We start from the raw sequence: 22,632 nt of genomic DNA on the forward strand, positions 1-22,632 counted from the left end.
ACCGCCAACCCGACCCGTCAACCCGACCCGCTAACCTGCCAACCCGATCCGTCAACCCGCCAACCCGACCCGCGAACCTGAAAACCCGTTTACCCGACCCATTTATTAAATGGGTTGGCGGGTCGTGTCGGGTTACCCGTTTATTAAACGGGTCGGGTTCGTGTTTGCCACAGCCGACCCGTTTAATAAACGGGTCGGGTTCGGGTTGAGGTATGCTGACACGCCAACCCGACCCGATTGCCACCCCTAGTTGGGATGTTGCAAGTTGGAACCCCAAATGGTATGGTTGTATAATTGGTAGGGGTCTGCCTAACCCCAGCTTTCTCTGTCCAAAAAAGGGAACCCCCCCCCCCCCCCCCCCCCCCCCATTACTGGCAGTATATTAGCAGGCCTTGGTTGGTAAAACCCTTGAAGTTGGACTGGAAAGTACACCCAGCTTCTACCTTGCAGCAAGAGATGTCCTATGTGGATTTCGAAATTGAACCGTAGTCATCCCATATCAGGTGACAAACCACGGTCGCACCTAGCCAAGAAGGTAGAACCTTGTGGGCTGTGCTTCGATGTATTACTGTATTACTGAAATCTAGTGTTATCTAACTTTTAGAAGGAGGGTGAGTCAGAAAACCCACATAGGATCGGTAAGATTTGTTATTTACAGAAAATATTAATAGGAAGGAAGTTTAGAAACATAATAAAAGAAAAAGAGCTTGATTATGTCTAAGTGGGATATGCACCAACTCCATAATGGCTTCCATCCTCTTGAAGTGACAGATGGTTAGAGCATCGCCATATACAGAAGCAGCATGGCTGAGGCACCATACTATTAAGTAGGGATGTGAGCGTCGGATTCGGATCAGCTAAATACATGGGAGAGTTGGATCCGGATGGGGTTGGAACAACCAAAAATCACAAACCCCCAATCCTGGATCCGACATAGTTGCAGCCCTACTATTAAGCATGATAACTTTATATGTCTCGATGAGTATGAAAATGTATTAGCAAAATCCCAAATCAGTTTGTTTGTGCCATAACATTTGACAGGACTATAAATAGTAAAAAGCCGGACTTTATATCAAAATCAGCTTGAATAGGTCTAGGCAAAATAGCCAATAGATTAACCAACGGGGGCTCCGCGTGGTTGGTAGGAGTTGTCAGTGCAAGTCTCTCCCTGTGGTGGGACGTTGCAGGTTCAAAACCCCAGTGATACTTTGAATAATAACTGGTGGCCAGCTTGCCTTTAAAAAAAAAATAGCCAATATATCAGAAAATCAGAGAAAAACCAACCCAAAATAAATAGAACATTATTACATGAAGGGGCTCAGTTTGATTTTATGAAAAAATTGATACCTGCACCAACTCATATCAGCTCAAATCAGATCCAACTTCCCTAACACTAATGGGACAAGACATGTTGGAAATCCAAGATATAAATTGATGAATTCAAGATTCTTTAACTTATAAACATATAATCGCTTAAGCAAGTGGCTAGCAGAGAGAGAGATGCGAGAAAGACTGGATGGAAAAAAACTTTTCAACTTATATTTAAAGTTCTTTTTATGACAACCAATTTTTTTATTTTCATAATAAAAAAGTAACCTCCAAACAGTTATGCATTTTCCGCATTCAAGCTCATTAAAAAAACATTATTTTTTTCTTGGTTTGCCAAACAAATCCTAAACCCCCAAATTAATAAACTGAATTTATCAAGTGTGCCTATAATCATTCCAGTGCATGCAAGAACATACCCTAAACTTCAAATTAATAAAAAGAAATTAGCAAATGAACCAATACTCATTTGAGTAAATGCAAGATCACGTTCAAGGCCATACCATGTGTAATGTTTCATCAACTATAACAGGTGAGGAACAATTTTACAAACCAATATCATGTCACCTCAAAGTACATTTATGAGCTCTGAATTATTATACAACCAATCTGTTTGTTTAAAATGTACACCTGATCTGAACCCCCAATACATGGCCGTACCATAACAACTATGCAATTTAATCCAGCTTTTTATTACTCCAAACACATCTACTGACGCATTTCAAGGCCTAAAAAAACTGAACTGCCTGAATGCCGGAACTCAGCAGAGGAAGAATGTGATAAATCCTGATAGCACTACTAAACCACCATTACCAAACTGTAAGCCCTGACAGTGCCACCCTCCTCACCTATTGTTTTGTGAACATGCCCTGTGTCAGTGAAGAGAAATCATAGTCTCTACCAGACATGATAGAGGTGCTAGAAGTGGCACTTGAAGGTGTGCCAGATAGTCCTGCTGTTGCTCCATTGGAGACTGGAGGTCTTGTGCCCACATTATATAAACTGTAAAATGAAATTCAATTAGAAGAAATACATTGTGAAACCACATTAGCTAACTTAGAAATCATAGGTGGGACCACACATTGTCAAAACAGTCTAGCAGTGTTGTTAAAAACGCGCCTCAATCGCAAAAAGCGCGCCTCGCCTCGAGGCGAGACCCTTTTCGCCTTGAGGCGCACTTAAAAAGTGCAACACCGTTAAGGCGTACGCCTCATGCGCCTTGAGGCGTACGCCTTGAGGCGAGGCGCGCCTCAAAGTGAGGCGCGCATTAAAAATCGGATGGCCCAGACCCGAGTTCGACCCGGATCCGGGCCCGTATTCTCGAAAGATCGAAGCGCCTGTGTCTTTAAAAAAGACACAGGCGCTTCGGGGCGAGGGAAAGCCCTCGCCCCTTCTCTCTCCACTCTGTCCCCTCTTGTCCCCCGCCACTGCTGTTGCCGGCCACCACTCGCCGCCGGCCACCACTCGCAGCCGGCCACCACCCGTAGCCGATCATCGCCGTGCGACCACTCGCCGCCGCCGTGCGACCACAGCCACCGCCGTGCGACCACTCGCCAGCGACTCACAGCCGTGCCAGCGACTCACAGCCACCACCGTGCTACCACTCGCCGCCGCCACTGCTGTCGCCGGCGACCTCTGCGTTTTCCGGTAACAATTTTCTGGGTTTATCACCTTGGGCAAGATGAAGCGGTTGCTCCGCTCCCTTGGCAACCCTCATCTCGAGTTTAAGGTGCCACTCGAGATCAGAGCACCACTATGTCTAGTGCTTCCAAAAGAAAGCTTTTTCCGATTACATCCAAAGGCTGATTTTTTCACTCACCCACATAACGATTGTGTCTTATGTTCTTCTCTTCATCGATGGAAATACATTGGCTCATTGTTGTCGCTGAGATTTTTTCTTTCTCGAGAAATTGTTTGATATTTTTGAAGACCAATTTTCACCATATTGCATGCTAGGCTGCTTGAATCTTTATGTGCAATTGCTTGAAATTTCTATTTATGTTTGTTACAATAGTTGACATGAATTTGCTGAATTTCTCTCCCCTCCTTAAACTCACTCATTTGATTTGTTGTGTGTTTAGGCTGTCCACATTTCTGGTACCAAGGGAAAAGGATCAACGGCCCAATTTATCTCTAGTATATTGATGGGAGCTTTCTCTTTTACTGTTCTCTTGTTTGTAATGTTCAGTGGACTTCACCTTCCACAGTTCTTGCTTTTATGTTTGTGTGTTATTTCCTTTTGGTTTTTCCAACTGTAGCTATAGAAAAAGGCTCAAGTGGATGTTTATTGTTCTTTGCCATTTATGTTACTTTTACATGTTAATCTCATATTTTTTTTCGTATTTATTTGAGATTTTTTTATTTCGTGTTGGTTGGCGCTTCATCAATAAAGCATTTCTTATTTATTTATAATTTTAGATCATTTTTATAGTTTTTTTTAAGTTTAAAAAAAAATTTTTTTGAGGCTTACGCTTTGCGCCTCGAGGCTTACGCCTCGCCTCAGATTTTGGTGGAGCGCCTCGCTACGCCTCAACGCTTTTCACAACACTGCAGTCTAGCGACCCACTAGGAGCACATATCAACCATTTTAGAAGACATGATTTGCATAAGATAAACATCCATCGAGAGCAAGTGTAGATTTATGAACCTAAGGTAAAGTACTCGGAAATTAGACCAAATCAGGTCAAACATCCACGTAGGGCAGGACGGTTAGATCTTTATGAGAATATAGACCCTTTAGAGATAGCAGGTTAGATATAAGTGGCTTGAAATAGAAGAATTGGGATGTTCTCACTTCTCACCAATTTATACACCCACATGATTTCGTGTAAATCATGCACACTGGGGATGTAAATGGGTTACATTCGGTCAGGATGGTTGCATGACAGAGGAGATCCGGAATGTTAAGCATCATTATGCATGAACTTGAACATGCAGACACAAACAATGTGCCTAGGCATGTAAACAGGTCGAATTCAAGGGAAAATTGTTGTGGGTGTGGTTCTGCCTCAATCAAACCCCATAAACCCAGTAGAAAATGGAGCAGCCAGAAGAAAATGAAAATAGGTTTTTTTTAAATTTTTTTTTATTTAACTAAGATGGGGACGAAAGGGTAACGGCTTATACTGCTGTTAAGGGGAGACAGATGGGCAACGTGCTTGTATCCTCTAGACTTTATGAATAGTAAATTTGCATATAAATAGGGATGGCAGTGGACCAGGGTGGGGGACAAGGTCTCCACCCACGCCCTGTTTCAAAATCCAAACCTCCACCCCCACCTCCATCCCCGCATGGGGATGGATTTTAACCTCCACCCCCGCCTCCATCCCCATTTCATGTCCTCCATCCCCAGTCCAAACGGGGGCGAGGCGGGGCCCCGTTTCCCCTTAGTCTATAGTCATTCCTTAAAGGATTGGGGACGGGGCAGGGCGGGGATTGGAACGGGGCGGGGAAAAGCGTAAGTCCATCCCCGCACGGGGATAGATTTTAACCTTCATCCCCGCCTCCATCCCCGTTTCATGCCCTTCATCCCCGGTCCAAACGGGGTGAGGCAGGGCGGAGCCCCGTTGTCCGCCGGTCCACTGCCATCCCTACATATAATGGATCCCATCATATGTCATACGACGAGATCTGTTTAGTCAGGCTATTACAACATCCAACGGCACATCAAATAAAGAAGCATGGAAGACAAGTGCAAAGATACCTGGGAAGAGGAGAAGAGTTTGAGCTGACAGATGGATTTGCCAATTTATAGCTTACTGCCTGCTAGCATAATAAACAATATAATAAGTATACAGAAAAGAAGAGAATAAAAAAAGGTATACAGAAAATAAAGGACAAATAAAAGGAGAAAGACGAGCAATATAAATGAAGCAATAATGCAGATGGTGAGCCTTTAGCTTCATAGGATTTGCCTGATTAAATTGCATATCGTTTTGCCCCATCATTGGAATCCTCATTCCTTCAACTGGAAAGTTCATGTTGGGCCAGCTTTGGGTAGGGAAATTTCCACCAAGTGCATTAGCATCATTAGATCTGGGTTGCTGGGTCCCACCACTAGATTTTGCTTCTGCAGCCATAATCAGTGATTGCTGGTGAGCCAGAAATGCCAGTTGCTGTTGATGGATTGAAAAAGGTGACACCATGTTGGACTGCAGAATATCAGGGAAGCTTAGATGATTGAAATTTTATCCAAAAACAACTAAGATGTAAACAATCTAAAACACATTACATAGACAAGGCTTCTACAAAAAATGCAAGAAAAAATTAGAAGATGATACCTTTTCAAAGAGGCTCATGATATCATTTTTCACGTCCTTCTGGCTCTTATCTGGAACTAGAGGGGTAGTTGCAGCTGTAAATTGTGGCGAGTCCTTGAACAGGTCTTCCAGTCCAGATAAAGATTGCTGCTTAGTTTCACTCGAGGTTGGAGCTTTACTTTTTTCAGTTGCTGGTGTTGGTTCAGCAGCTGCAGAGTTGCAGACTCGCAATTATTTGCAAGATAAAGTTAAAGAAAAGTATGAGCTAAGGGCTGAGAAAAGCTAGCTTAGTTTTCATAGTTTAGCCTCTAAAGACTGAAGACTCATGAGTCAACTTGGGAACCTCATGAGTCCAGTGTATTATAGAACTCTTTGTCATGCAGCAAGAACTGATTCAACAATTTACCTGATTGGCTAGGCAAAGTAATGAGACATATATGGGGAATTGCAAGAGCATGAGAAAAACAATGGCATTTTCGTTACAGTCCATTTAAACCTGTAATCCCTACTAGAAGACTATCATGAAAAAAGTGCTTGATTCATCATTGACAAACTAATCATCCATAGCCGCCAAGCCTGCCATAAATATTTCATATTTACTATCCACCATCATCCATCATGTCATGAAAGCCCACTTACACTGGAATCCTGCCCAAGAACTATCGTCAGCTGATGCTTCAGCACCATTTGCCACAGGATCCTGCATTGTCAACATATTGAAAAGATCAGTGGCCAAATCAACCTTCTTAGTCATCGTATCTGGCACAGGAGTGGCTGTCTTGGGTGGATCATTCTGCTGCTCACTCTGAGGCACAACAGGTTCTAATTTTGCATCAGAGGCACCCTGCTTAACGGGAATAGCACAAAGTAAGATGACACCTTTGGCATAAATATCCTTCAAGTAAAAGCCAATGAAATGAAAACAAAATTTTCCTACACTATATGAGATCCATTACAAAGGGTAATTAGACAAAAGATATACTAATACTTTGTCACAAAGAACAAAAGGAAAATATCCAAAGCAGCTAAAGCCAGTTATTCTTATATGTGCTTCAATTAAAAGAAATAAAGATATAACCAACTATCTCAATAGGCACGTCATTTATCGCTCTTCATGGTTATTGAAGAAGAAACAGAATTTAGAGTTAAAAATATTACCTAAAGAAATTAAGTGGTGGACTGGAGATGTGTGGACTTTTACTGTGAAGTACAAAATGAACAAGTAATGTGTATCCTAAATATTAAATAAATTTATGGGGTTCATTATGAAGAAACTTTCACAACAGTGTCCAAGTCAAATCCCATGGTGGTGCTGTTACTCATTAATCCACAAGCAGATGTCAAGAATCAAAGACCATCATGGCAATCTACATGGAGAAAAAATATAGGATCCTTAAAAACTAATCAAGTACAGATATATTTTTTTATTAGAACAATTCCTCTATATGTTTCCCAAGGTTTAGGAGGAATTTGGTTGCTCTTCTGTGCGCTCCCCCCCCCCCCCCCCCCGCCTGCACGCCTTCACCAAGGGCAGAGATCTGTGCATCTCAGTGTAAATTTGAATCTGAAACCCCCTGATTTCGTATCCAATGATTGAATGCCTCGGTTCTCAGCATGGGGTCCACATCAAAATCAGTGCACAGTTCTCAGAATGGAGGTTCAAACAGTTGATTAAAAAAAAATTATATGAGAATGGGTACACAGTCAACAAAGATGGCCTGGAAGAAATCAAAAGTTTGAAACCATGTTTGAATTGTATTTCTTTTTTATACAAGCTGGGGGGTAGTCCCCAGTCAGATTCAAACCTGTGAACCCTCAGCTAGGATTGTGCGATTCTGACCAGTCCTACATTTTTCAGTTTTTCATTTGACAACAAAGGTTAAGGTGTTTTTCTATATGTTCTTAGGATAGAAGTTGCTGGGTAAGAAAAAAATCTGAATATCAAAAGGATGAATATGATCCATCCACCAGCACCAAACCTTTGACCAGGTTGTGAAGATGCTTCAATGTCTCAAAGGTTCCTAGGAAAAATTATTTACCTTACTATCACCATACCTGACATTACTCATTCAGTTACTTTAATGAGTTGCTTCATATGTCTCTCAAACTTAGCTTGCAGGTTTTATAATAGCATACTGAACTGAAGGGATTTCCTGGAAGAGAAGTCCTTTGTACTGATCATAAGAATTGTAAAATTCAAGGGCATATGCATATTGGATGGGTTGAATGCAGTTGATGGTAGGCAAAAATATTATGGACCATTTTGCTGATACCACAACCTGTCACACCCCCAAAAAAGACCCCAACAGGTCATGTCTCAGGGGATGACACTATACGCCGTTCATTTCTGACGGTGGGTAACACAACAAAGCTTTACAAAAGCAAGAGAAAATGAACATTTACAAAGCATTTGTGCAACTCCATTTACTAAAACTATACTTTTATTTCAATTTCTAAAACAAGCCCAAAACATGGTTTTGGGGACATTTACAAGAACCTTCAGTATATAAGCTAACAAAACAAATGACTCAAAACTCTTAACTCCTTCTCAATGTCCTGATTCACCATTATCCTTTCAAACTGGCAACTAATACCCACCCAGCTTCATTATGAAAAGCACAGTAATTCTACCACTGCTCACTAAGTTACTATTTACCACTGTCCATTAGAGTGTCAGGTTCATTCTTTTGAAAGAATCGTCTAACAAGCATTGCTTTAGAAAACAGTTTATTGTGAAAACCTCTTTTGAAATTTCAAACCTTTTAAGGACAATATCTAAAAAAATTTGGCCACTTTTGGAAGAACTTTTTCAAAATTTTATTACTTTGTAATTAACTTTCTAAGATATAGTTCTCTTTCAGAAAAAAACTCATTTGCAATTAGCCTTTTGAATCTTGAAATAGGGTACAATCATTAGTTCAATTTCAATTGCATTAGTTTAAAAAATACTTTAAACAATAACTATTGGTATAAACATTACTTTAAAACTTTATTGTCCTAAAACCATATCCAAATCACTACCCACCAAAGCTTCAAGGGCTGGACAAAATATCTTCGCTATTACTGATGAGCCAAAACATTTAATGCCAATCTCATTGGGCAATAATTACCAACTAGCGAGGGGTTCACTTGTAATAGCATAGAACCTAAGAGGAGTCAAAGCAAGAGGCCAATACCCTCCACAGGTAACATTTCATCCCATTAACTCGATCAAAGGATTCATCCAACCCAAGACCAGTCTATTAAGGTAGTAGAACTCACATGATAAGTCTCTGTATCATATAACATTTAACACCCAACAACAGAAGTCTTCCTCGAAAGATGCATTGAGGGATACTTAACAAGTCGACGATTCGATACAGATATAGTACGGAAGCGATTGAACATTCTTAAATTCACAAATGCTTTAAAACTCAAAACCATTTTGCTTAGAAAATCACATATACTTTCAATCAACAAATCAATGAATATAAATTATAAATCATTTTAAATGAACAGTTTTTTGAAACAAACTTATATTTCTTTCTGAAATCATAGGTGTGAATAGTCCTTTAAAAACACCGTATATTTATTTTTTTGAAACCACAGGTACGAACAATCCTTAAAATAATGATTTTTGAAACCACATGTGGTGTAGACTTTTTCAATCATGTTGAAGTATATAAAAAAAATAGTTCTACAATTATGACCAATAAATCCAACAATTACGAAAGATGAAAAGATTCTTATTATCATAACTTGCATTAACAATTTACAGTGAAAGGAACATCGAAATCTAATTCAAATTACAAGTAACAATTGGTAATTTACTCTAATTATGAGTAGAAAACTGTAACTTACTCTAACCATAAATGGTAAAACTTAATTTGTAATGAATCAAGGGCCTTCAATCACGAACAAAGTGTCCACTAAGGATCGAAATGGACAAGCACAAAAGTGGCCTCTAAGGGCACTCAACAAAACTCACAAAGGGCACACACAAGAAGGCTTACAAATGTAAAAAAATATTAATTTATTAATAACCAAATATACAAGAAAGCATACATTGAATGAAGGGGTTCACCACCTTTTATATACACTAGAGAAGGCTCAAAAGAGTTAGAATTCAAATCTAGTCAACTCTATGTTGACTAGTCAAAAGGAATAAAAATAAAACAAAAAAAGTTTTACAAATACATATATATATGCATATACATATATATTATATATATATATATATATATATATATATATATTATATATATATATATATTATATATATATATATTATATTTATATACATTTTAACACTCCCCCTCAAACTTACAAAAAAATAACTAAAAGTATGCCTAAAAGAAAGTAAAATCCAAGAAATGCGAGAGGTTTGGTGAAGAAGTCTGTCGATGATGTAACATAAGGCAGATCAATATTGCCATGTAGATACTTCTCTCGTACGTAGTGACAATCAATCTTGATATATTTGGTGCACTCATGAAATGTATGGTTGCTAACAATATAGATTGCACTTTTGATGTCACAGCACATTTATGAAGCTCCTGTTACTTGAACTCTCATATCTGTTAATAGTCTTTTTAGCCAAACCATCTTCATCATTGTGGTAGTCATGGCTCGGTATTTAGCTTTAGTTGACAAAAGAGAGACCTTATATTGCTTCTTGCATCGCTACGAAATCAGAGATTCACTTAAAAAACACAAAAACTCATGTTTGAGTGCCTATTATTGGGATTACCTCCCCAGTCAGCATCAGTATAAGCAATTAAATTCAACGTAGATGAAGCAGACAAAAAGATGCATCGAGAAAGAGAAGTTTTAATATATCTAATGATGCGCAAAATTTCTCACATGTGAACAGAATTAGGAGCGTGCTGAAATTGACTAGTTATGTGTACAGTGTGTGTTATATCAGGTCTAGTAATTGAAAGGTAAGAGAGTGCTCTGATAAATTATCTTTAAGGAGTTGGATCTTCAAGAGGTTCCCCATCATCGATTCTCATATTGGCATTGACAACCTCGAGAGTATCAACTCTCTTATTGTTTGTGATTTCATACCTGGAGACAATGTTATAAGCAATTTTTGAGATAACAAATACCCCCTAGGGGAGTAAGCAACTTCAATCCCTAGAAAGTATTTTAAAAAACCTAAATCAATCATTTCAAAATGGTTTTTGAGAAGTTTTTAAATGTTTTTAACTCCTTGCTTATCTTCTCCAGTGATGATCATGTCGTCCACGTATAGGAGGAGAATAATAATACCTGAATTAGTAATCTTAACAAACAAAGTCGTGTCAGTCAAACAAGTTCTAAAGCCAAGATCAAGCATAATTTTGCTAAACTTGTCATATCAAACTTTCAGTGCTTCTTTGAGACTATAATGTGCTTTGTACAAACAAAGAGTTTTTTTCTTAGGCATGTTCACACCAGAGGGTGCCTCTAATATACACTTCTTCAACTAAATTTTCATTAAATAAGACATTTTTGACATCAATTTGGTATATATGACACTTTCTAATAAAGGCTACGGCTACTAAGGTCCTAATGGTAGTCATCCTGGAGCAAAGGTTTCTTCATAATCTATGTCATATTCTTTGAAATATCCCTTAACAACTAATCTGACTTTATATCTTTCAAGAGCCCCATCACTCTTGGTCTTCACCTTATATACCCACCTACAACTTATATGTTTCTTTCTCTGCAGAACATTTTGTATTGTCCAAGTACTAGCCTTTTCTAAAGCTCTTAACTTCACTCTCATGGCTTCTACCCACTCATAATGTCCTTTGGCTTGAATTAACACAATACATGTCTTGTACTTGGGTGAAAATGAGTCATAAGACAAACTTTTCAGGTGGTTTTAAGGTTCTAGATAGCCTTCTGGTTTGCACTTCAAAATATTTTTCCAGTGCACATGGATGCTTAGGATTCTTACGCCTAGAATATTGCAAATAATCTTTGTCACTATGGGATTGTTCTTCACTAATCACACCATTTTGTTCTTCATTAATCATATAATTTCTAAAGTCATTGCAATTATCAAGATTACATTTATAATCACAATCATCAGTAGCATACTTCAAAATTAAATCTAACAAAAAAGAATACTCAGTTACTTAGAAGAAACTTTCCTTTTCTAAGGACACATTTCTTAAAACATATAATTTTCTACTTTTAACATCAAAGCACCAGTAACCTTTTTGGTTATATGCACAACCTAAAAAAGCACAAGGGATAGCACGAGGGGAAGGTTTGTTATTTTTGTTAGTAGAAACATGTTATTTTTGTCAATAGAAACAAAATCTGCACCCAAAAACTCTTAGTGTAGAACAAGGTTTTAAGTATCGTTACCCGTATCGATCGGGCCCAAAATAAGATACGTATCGTATCGTATTGTAAAAAATCATAATTTTTAATAAAAAAACTCAAACAAATCCAAAAAGCATGAAAAAAAACTAGCAAAAATTCTAAAAAATTATAACACATGAAACAATGATGAATTGCATAAAATACAACCATAAAATCTTATATAAAGCATTTATGTCTCTATGAGCAGGCCTCCAAATCACAGAAAAATAGTAAAAATACACTTTTACTTTAGCAAACCACAAAAGCTCTCTCACTTGCGCACAGATCGGCCACCAAATCGCTCTCACGAGTCCTAAGGTGAATGGATACCTCTTTAATGGCTTCTACATAAATAAGGAAGTCAGCCCTCAAGAGGTCTTTAAAACCCAAAAGTGAAAAATTATGATTCAGTCTTTTTTTAAGTGCACCGACTTTGTATTGTACGATACATGATACAGGCTTTTATCGTATGATACAAATACGATACACACTAGTATCACGATACAAATGTGTATCATATCGATATTGCTCATAGTAACGGTACGTATCGTATCGTACAATACGACACGATACATACAACATTGGTCTAGAATAATCAGGAACTAATTTAAAAAGTTTTTCAACTCGTGTCTTATTTTGCAAAGAAGAAAATGCAATTCTGGTGATGAGATACACAACGGTTAAAGCAGCTTCAGCCCAAAGATCTTTTGGTACTTGATTTGCTATAAGTAAAGTTCTTCTAGTTTCCATAATGTGCTTATGTTTTCTTTTAGCCAAACCATTTTGTTTTGGTGCGTGAGGACAAGATTTTTTATGTGATGCCATGCAAATTTAGATAATTATTAAATTATTTTGATAAAAAATATTCTCTTGAATCGGTACGAAAAGATAGAAATATCATTTTCAAACTTATTCTTGACCAAATTGTGAAATATTTAAAAATGTAAGAAAACTTCAGATTTATGTCTAAGGAAATAGATCCAAGTATACCTATAAAAATCATCAACAAAAATTGCATAGGTATATCCACCCTTTGATATAACTGATGTTGGGCCCCAAACATCTGAATGTACTAATTCAAGTGGTCTAGAAGAAACAAAAGTTTTTTATTGAAATGGTAATCTTTTCATTTTACCAATAATACAATCTTTACAAGTAAAATTTTCATAATTACAATTTTTTTTCAAATTTGAAAAATATTGAATTTTTTATACATTAGGGTTACCAAGTCTTTTGTGCCATAAGTCCAAATCCAATTTTTGAACATTACAACAAAGGATATTCTTAGGTATTTTCAAAAAATTCATATAGTACAAGCATTATTCTCTATAACCTTCCCCAATCAACTTCCCTGACTAGCGATCCTACACTCAACAATCATCAGACGATAATGAGACATTACATCCATAGTTAGATATTTGAGAAACAGACAAAAGGTTTAAATTTAATTTATAGATATATCTAATTTTTCAAATAAATTTTTTTTTAGAGTTTTAAAAATTACTTTTGAAATTCTCTATTCTTTTTATTTCAAGAAATGTGTCATTGACAGTAAAAACATTTGACACACTTGAGTTATTATAGCATTCAAACAAAATATTATTATTGGGAGTCATGAAAAGATGCACCAAAGTCAAGAAGCCAAAGAGTTAAAAGGGATTGGAGAAAGATGAAACTACAACTCTAATTAAGGAAGATGCTTCTTTTAAAAGAGGTTGAAGTGCTTCCACCAATTGATCCAAGGACATGTTTCCAACGGATGAGTCTTGTGGGTTGCTAATGTCGTTAGTCTTTTGAGGTGAACCAACTGAAGCCACCTTCTTCTCTTCCCTCAATTTTGGACATTGAGGTTTAATGTGTCTTGGTTAATGAAAACAGTGACATTAATTTTCTCTTGTCATACTCATTGCCATGTCTCCCGAAATGAGGCGGCTTATAAGTATGTAATTTTTCAGCCTAGAGACAACTAGAACCGAGTCATCTTCATTCTTTGTAGTACGTTTCTTTAACCTATTCTCCTCCATATTTAACTCCTTAATAGTGTCAACAATAAAAGGATTTTTTTCTCTATGAAGAAGGGTCGATTTGGTGGTCTCAAATTTTGGTCTCAAACCATTTATAAATTAATAGAAATGTTTCGCATCTACTTGCTTTTTGCGGAGCTCAATATCTTTGGAACGATGTCACTTAGGTTCAAGAAGAGTCAACTCTTCTCATAGTTCAGATAACTCATTGTAATATTCTCTAATACTTTTGTCACCTTGAATCATGGTTTGAACTTTGTCTTACAAGTTGCACACATGTGCAATATCCTTAAGAAAATACATATTTTTGAAGTATTCCGAAGACTTATTAGCATGCTTAAATTTTGCAAGACTAAAGCATTTTTTAATATTAATACTACTAATAAACCAAAAGATAATCTTGGCATGTCTCATTCTCCACTCTTTCCATTTTTTCTTATAGGTGGCTAGGGCCTTAGTTTTATCACCATATGAAAGAAGTACTTCCTTTTCATTCTCCGCCTTAGTGAGAACTAGTTTAGACTCCGAATCGAATTCATCAACTAGTCCCCACAACCCCTTTTCCCAAATATGGTGTTTCATAATTGAAGACCACATTATATAGTTTATATCATTGAGTTTCACGAGAATGATGGTGACACTTTCTTTGTCATCCATTTTTACAAAGAGTGAGAGAGATATAAAGAGGAGAGAAAAGAGATGAGACGAGAAAGAAGCATGAACATGAGTACCACACCATGAACTTTTGGGTAAGATCAACGAGCACCTAAACCAAAGAACCAAGTCAATCTTCAAATGCACGATCACACAAACACTTGAATGTGAGTCACCAATGAGCAAGCACCACCAAGCTTTGATATCATGTAATGAATCAAGGGCCTTTAATGACGAACAAAGTGTCCACCAAGGATTGAAATGAACAAGCACAAAAGTCGCCTCTAAAGGCACACTCACAAAACCTACAAAGGAAATAAAAAATACTAATTTATTAATAACCAAATATGCAAGAAATCATACGTTGAATGAGAGGGTTCACCCCCCCCCCTTTTATATACACTAGAAAAGGCTCAAAAGAATTGTTGGAACTATTCCAACAGCTGTATTTGTAGCCGTTGGACTAGCTCCAATGGCTAATTCAAATCTAGTCAACTCTATGTTGCCTAGTCAAAAAGAATAAAAATAAAACAAAAAAATTACAAATATATTACAATATATATATATGCAATACATATAAATACATAAGTATGTATACATACAGATACACATATATATATATATATATTATATATACACATTATATTTACATACATTTTAACATAATTTACTTCAAAATGTAATCAAGTTACATAAGTTAAAATATAACTCTAATTTCAAAATGAAAATTACTCGCTTTAAAATATAACTCTAATTTTAAATGGTAATTGTCCTAACTTCAAAATTAATCTAAATTATAATTCAAACCATAATTCTAACTTCAAAATGATAACTAGTAACTTACCTTAAATTTCGTTCCTCTCTTTTTCTCTCTCTGTGGGATGGCCTCTAGGTCTCTCATCTTTGTCTCTACACCACAAATGATAGGAAATGGGGTTTTCATCCCCTTCCCCCTTATTTATAGTTTTTCAGCTCCACTAGAATGCTACTACCTAATCCACCATGTATCCTCTTTGTGTTTGGTGTAACCACGTTCGTGGACACTTGGTTAATTGAAGAATTCATTTCTTATTTGCTTTCATTCATGTGTTTATACATGATAGATTGAGGTATCAGCTCTTGTTGACACACAACTACTTGGTGTATCTTTCCATTATGTTGTCATGTGGCGGATCGAAGTACTTGGATTAGACCCTATTGTTAATCCAAATCCAAAATAGCATATTTAATCTATACACGTACCCAAAAGATATCCAAATCCATATATTTATCCGAAAACCCTTAGGATCCAAACTATGTTGGATGTTGATCGAATACCCAATTATGTCTAATCCATTATAACCCTTTTTGTTATTTTTCCTTTTTATCCTTCTCCTACAACACCTAGACAATTATGACCCTAGTTTTGACTTTTACAAGTGACCTATATTTGACTTTTACAAAAGACTTAAAATATATGCCTCATAGAATTGTGATCATAGTTTGACTTTCTCAAGGAACCCAAGTTTGACTTTTACAAAAGACAAAATGTTCGTCTCCTATAGTTTCTAAACAATTATGACCATGGTCAGACTTTCTCAGGGGACCCAAGTTTGATTTTTACCAAAGACTTAGAATATTTGTCCCCTATAATTTTAAGATAACTATGACCTTAGTTTGTCTTTTACAAATAACTATGACCTTCTTAAAAAGAAATTTAGTCATCTAAATTTCACGTACCTTAAAATAAGTTTGAATATTTTGCTTTCATTTCTGTTTCATGCACCTAGCTAGCTTCTTCTTCTGAATAGTGTTGCCTCAATACTTTGACCATTTGTATAACCTTGGTCCGCAAAACCTGTTCTTTTTGGTCCAAAATCCTCGCAGGTTGTTCAATGTATGTCAAATCATCTCTTATATGGGAAGGCTCATAATGAATAATGTATGATGGATTTGGCTCGTACTTCTGCAATATTGATACATGAAATACATTATGAATATTTGATAGATGGGGAGGTAAGGCACTACTATGTAGGCAACCTCTCCAACCCTTTCTAAAATCTCAAATGGTCCAATAAATCTAGGGCTCAACTTTTCATTTTTCCCAATCTCATGATTCCTTTGCAGGGACATACTTTAAAAAACACATGGTCTCCAACTTGAAACTCCATATTCCTTCTTCAATTATCAGCATAGTTCTTTTGTCTGTTTAGGCATTGTGAAGTTGGTCACATATCAATTTTATTTTATATGTGATTTCTAGTACCAGTTCTAGTCCCATGAGCTTCATTTCTCCTACTTCTTCCCATCAAACTGGTGATCTGCATTTCTTCTCATACAATGTTTCATATAGAGCCATTTGAATAGTAGCCTGAAAGTTATTGTAAGCAAACTCTATCAAAGACAAGTGATTATCCCAATTCCCCTTGAAGTCAATTATATAGGATCTAAGCATATCTTACAATATCTGGATCATTCTTTCAGACTGTCCATCAGTTTAGGGATGAAAAATTGTACTAAATTGTAACTTAGTACCCATAGCAGATCTTTGTTAGATACAATTGTTATAGGGATTCCATGCAGTCTCACGATCTCTCAAATATATAATTTTGCTAATTGATTCATGTTGTTTTCTTAATAGCTAGAAAATGAGATGATTTAGTCAATCTATCTACAATGACCAAAATTATATCATGACCATTTGTAGTTCTTAGCAGTCTAGCAACAAAATCCATTGTTATATATTCCCACCTCCATTCGAAAATTGGCAAGGGTTGAAGCAAGCCATCAGGTCTTTAGTGTTCTGCTTTAACTTGTTATTATATAAACTAGGTAATCTCCTTCTTCATGTTGTTTCAACAGTAAATACTCCATAAATTCTGGTATATTTTTGTATTGCCCAAGTGCATAGTATATTGAGTTTGATGCACCTCTAATAGTTATTTCTTTATACCTGCATCATTAGGGACACAAAGTCATCCCTTGTACCTCAATATACCATCTTTCTATATACTGCAGTCTAGATTCAAACCTTTTTCAGCTTCATCCTTTATAACCCTCAAATATTGATCTTCTTCCTATACATCTTTAATTCTTTCAATCAGCATTGGTTGGACTTTTAAGTTTGCTATCATATGAGTCATTACTTCAATGCTTTTCATACTCAAGGCATCTAAGACTATGTTGGCTTTGCATGGATGATATTGAACGTAATATATTGATGTGAGTCACTTGTGAAAGTCAAGCTTAACCCTGAAAAAGTCAAACCATGATCATAATTGTCCAAAAATTCTAAGGGGCAGATATTCTAAGTCTTTGATAAAAGTCAAACTTGAGTCCTCTAGGAAAATCAAACCACGGTTATAAATGACCAAGAATTATGAGAGACGGATAATCTAGCTCTTTTGTAAAAGTCAAACTTTGATCACCTGAGAAAGTCAAACCATGGTCATAATTATCTAAGAATTATAAGAGACAAATATTCTAGGGATTTTGTAAAAGTCAAACTTAGGTCACCTATAAAGTCAAACACAAGGTTATAATTGTATAGGTACCGTAGGAGAAGGATATAAAGGAAAAATAGTTGCAATAAATTGGATACGGATATAGATTTGGATTTGGATATCATTTTGGGTATGGTCATGGATTTAAATATATCATTTTGGATTTGGATTTGGATTTGGATTTGGATTTGGATTTGGATTTGGAATCCAATAAGATCCAACACAAAAACTCCAACTAGTTACATGGTAACATAATGGAAAGACACATCAAGTCGCTTTTTGTCAATAAGAGCTTACACCTCAGCTCATTAGGTGTCAACACATGAATTAAAGCAAATAATGAATGTACACCTCATGTAGTTGAGTGTCCATGAACATTGTTATACCAAATACAAAGAAGACACATAGCGGATTGGGTGGCAACACCCTAGTAGAGCTGAAAAACTATAAATGGGGGTGATCGAGGCCCCCTTCTCCATCAATTGTAGTGTAGAGACAAGGAAAAGAGACCTAGAGATCGTTCCATAGAGAGAGAAACCAAGTTCAAGGTAAGTAACTACTTATCATTTTAAAGTTAAATTTGATTTATGACTTGTAATTAGAAATTAAATTGAAGTTACTATTTACCCTCCCTAATGAGAATAAGTTGTTGGTTACCATTTAAAATTAGAATAATATTTTAATGAGAATTACATTTCAAAGTAAAGTTAGAAATTTTTATTTTGAAATTACAGTATATTTTACCATTCATGGCTAAAGTTATAATTTTTCTACTCACCCATTGCTACTTGTGATAGAGTTACATTTTGATTATTAAAGTAGAGATATTCCTTCCATTATAAATTGTTAATGCAAGTTATAATGATAAGAATTTTTTTCCTTCATAATTATGGAATTTATTGGTCATAATTGTAAAGCTATTCATTTTTTATATACTTCAGTACGATTGAAAAAGTCTATGCCGCCTATGGTTTCAAAAATGATTATTATAAAGATTGTTCATACCTAAACTTTTCATTTAAAAAAATTGAATTTATATTCATTGATTTAAATCATTGATTGAAAGTATTCATGATTTTCCAAGCAAAATGGCTTTCAGTTTTAAAGCATTTGTCAATTTAAGAACGGCTTTGTTCGCATCCAATCTCACTTCGCTTTGCTCTTGTAGGCAGAGTCTACACTCGTAGCTCGCAGTCTACTCGCGAGCCTCAATCGCTTTTGTATTGTATATGTATCAAACCATTAACTGGTTAAGTGTTCCTCGATGCATCTTCCGAGGAAGTCCTCTAGTGTTGGGTGTTAAATGTTATATGGCTCAAACGCTTATCATGAGAGTTTTACTAACTCAGTGAACTGGCCCTAGGTTTGACAGATCTTTTGTTCGAGTTAATGGGATAAAATGTTACCCGTGGATGGTATTTGCCTCGTGCTTTAACCCCTTTTAGGTTCTAAACTATTAGAAGTGAACCCCTCACTACTTGGTAATTATTATCCAATGAGATTGGCATTAAATGTTTTGGCTCATCAGTAATAGTGAAGGGATTTTGTCCAACCCTTGAAGCTTTGGTAGATAGTGATTTGGACAAGAGTTTAAGACAATAAAGTTTTAAAGTAATGTTTATACCAATGGTTATTGTTTAAAGTATTGTTTAAGCCAATGCTATCGAAACTAAACTAAAGATTGCACCTTATTTCAAATTTTCAAAGGCTAATTGTAAATGGGCTTTTTATAAAAGAGAGTCGTCTTAGAAAATTAATTCCTTTGAATAAATCCTTCCTAAAAGTGACCCGATTTTTTGAGATATACAACAACAACAACAACAACAACTACGCCTTCATCCCAAAACAATTGGGGTCAGCGATATGAACCAAAAAAGAAATTCATTTTGGGTCTTCCACATGAATCCTTTTCCTCCCATCATTTCTATCCAATGCCATGTCCTCGGTGAGGTTCAAAGCATTCATATCCTTTCCTATCATCTCCATCCAAGTCTTCCTAGGCCTACCCCGACCTCTTTTAACTAATATATTTTCCCATTTCTCCAACCTTCTAACTGGAGCATCATTAGGCCTTCGCCGAATATGTCCAAACCACCGTAAACGATTCTCTCGCATCTTATTTTCAATGGGTGCAACACCTACCTTCTTACGTATCTCCTCGTTCTGAATCTTATCTTTTATTGTATTTCCACACATCCATCTAAGCATCCGCATCTCAGCTACACTCATTTTTTGAATATGATGTCTCTTGGCAGCCCAACATTCTGTACCATATAGTAAAGCGGGTCTAATAGTCGTCCTATAAAACTTTCCCTTCAACCGCAATGGCATTCTACGATCGCACAACACTCCAGTTGCACTTTTCCATTTCATCCACCCAACCTTTATCCTATGATTTACATCTCCATCAATTTCTCCATATTTTTGAATGATGGATCCCAAATATTTGAAATAATCATTCACCAGTATTTCTTGCTCACCAAGCTTCACTACACTCCCAACACTACTTCGTTGCTTACTAAACCGACATTTCATATATTCAGTCTTACTCTTACTCAACTTAAAACATCTAGCTTCCAATGTTTGTCTCCATAATTCTAACTTAGCATTAACCCCAGCTCTAGACTCATCAATCAAAACAATATCATCAGCAAACATCATACACCACGGTACATTTTCTTGAATTGATCTCGTAAGCTCATCCATCACTATCGCAAATAGGAAAGGGCTTAAAGCAGATCCTTGATGTAACCCAACCGTTATCGGAAACTTTTTAAAGATGATTTTTTGAGATATCATCTTTAAAAAGTTTGAATTTTGAAAAGAGGTTTGTATAAGCAATGCTCCTTACTATTTCGAAAATGAACCTAACATTCTAATGGATGGATGGAAATTAGTAACTTACTGGCAGTGGTAGCCCATTATATAGTTATTGTGCTTTTCAGAATAAAGGAGGATGGTAATAGTTGCAAAGTTTTTGGAAGGACAATCATGGACAAAGATATTGATAGAAAATGATAAAAAAAAATTGAATCATTTGTTTTGTTAACTTTATATACTAAAGACTTGTAAATGTCTGCAAAACCATATTTTGGGCTTCTATAGAAAATGAAATAAAAGTATAGTTTTAGTTAATAAAGTTGCACAAATGCTCTGTAAATATTTATTTTCTCTTGCTTTTATAAAGCTTGTTGGGTTTATTTAATACCCAATGTCAGAAATGAACAGCTCACAGTCATGCCCTAAGACATGACCAATCACGGGATTGTTTTGGGGTCGTGACAAGTTTATCAGATTTCGTATGTTCAGCTTCACAGGAAAGTATAGAGAGAGAGAGAGGAGTTGCAGAATCGGCTGGGGCGGCACACACAGGCTCGACCTCCAAGCCCTAGCCTTTATAAAACAAAAGGATATACAATGATCCTTGTAATATCAGAGATATTACAAGGATGCCATTAATGAAGCAATATTTAGCATGTGTCATTTAACATGCCATGCGTATGGATCTGGATCCAGATCCATACGCAAAACTATATTTTAACACCCTCCCTCAAGTTGTACGTGATTTTGGAGCATGTACAACTTGCTCTTCAATAGCCAAAATTGACGTCCTGTTAACCCCTTGGTAAACAGGTCTGCCACTTGATCTTCTGTTCGAACATGGCGTAGTTCTATCTCCTTCATCTCGACTTTCTGCCGTATGAAATGTTGATCAATCTCAATGTGCTTCGTTCTGCTATGCTGGATAGGATTACATGCAATGTTTATTGCGCTTTGATTGTCACATAAAAGAAATGATCCAATAATTGTCTCCCCAAGGTCACTCAATAAGTGTCTAATCCATGTGGCTTCTGTCGTGCCTGCAGCCATCGATCTGTATTCAGCCTCTGTACTCGATCGTGCCACTGCCTTTTGTTTTTTGCTGCTCCAGGACACTAAATTGTGTCCAATATATACACAATATCCAGAGACAGATCGTCTCTCATCTGGATCCCCTGCCCAATCTGCGTCTGTATAAGTGATGAGTTCATGTCCTTTATGCAGATTATCGTTCTTGCGATAAACAAGTCCGTCTCCTATAGTTCCTTTTAAATAGCGTAGAATGCGCTTCACAACTTCCATATGACCCTCCGTTGGAGCATGCATAAACTGGGATACCTGATTGACAGCATAAACTATATCAGGTCTGGTGAAGGTCAAGTACTGTAACATCCCCACGAGGCTTCTATACGTTGTAGGGTTGACACAAAGATGACCATCTTCAGAGCTCAGCCTTTGATGCAATACACTAGGAGTACTGACTGGTTTGCAATTCGTCATCCCGGCTCTTTCCAGAAGGTCAAGAGTGTATTTTTGTTGCATGAGTGTCAATGTGTCTTGTTTTCTGTCAACTTCCACACCAAGAAAATACCTCAACTCCCCTAAATCTTTCATCTTGAAAGTTTTCTCCCAGTGATCACAATGTCATCAACATATATAAGAAGAAGTATAACAATGTCTGCCTTTTGGTAAATAAAGAGTGAGTGATCCAGAGAGCATCTTCTAAAA

The 22,632-nt window shown here is 36.6% G+C and overlaps 1 protein-coding gene across 4 annotated transcripts in view; it reads right to left on the reverse strand.

The window, feature by feature from the left end:
• Positions 1 to 1,816: 1,816 nt before the first annotated feature.
• Positions 1,817 to 22,632, reverse strand: part of LOC149844530 (ADP-ribosylation factor GTPase-activating protein AGD5-like) — a 35,913-nt gene continuing 15,097 nt past the window's right edge. For all 4 annotated transcript variants that reach the window (XM_089994716.1, XM_089994723.1, XM_089994730.1 and 1 more), the window contains 5 exons: positions 6,225 to 6,429; positions 5,607 to 5,794; positions 5,241 to 5,477; positions 5,030 to 5,088; positions 1,817 to 2,328 (listed from right to left, as the gene is read on the reverse strand). In XM_089994716.1, coding sequence (XP_089850842.1) covers positions 2,175 to 2,328; positions 5,030 to 5,088; positions 5,241 to 5,477; positions 5,607 to 5,794; positions 6,225 to 6,429 — 843 coding nt within the window. In that variant the 3' untranslated portion in view covers positions 1,817 to 2,174. The remainder of the gene's footprint in view (positions 2,329 to 5,029; positions 5,089 to 5,240; positions 5,478 to 5,606; positions 5,795 to 6,224; positions 6,430 to 22,632) is intronic.

This window comes from Nuphar pumila, chromosome 2 (assembly GCF_984573655.1).
Source record: "Nuphar pumila chromosome 2, dmNupPumi1.hap1.1, whole genome shotgun sequence".
Classification (NCBI taxonomy): Eukaryota; Viridiplantae; Streptophyta; class Magnoliopsida; order Nymphaeales; family Nymphaeaceae; genus Nuphar; species Nuphar pumila.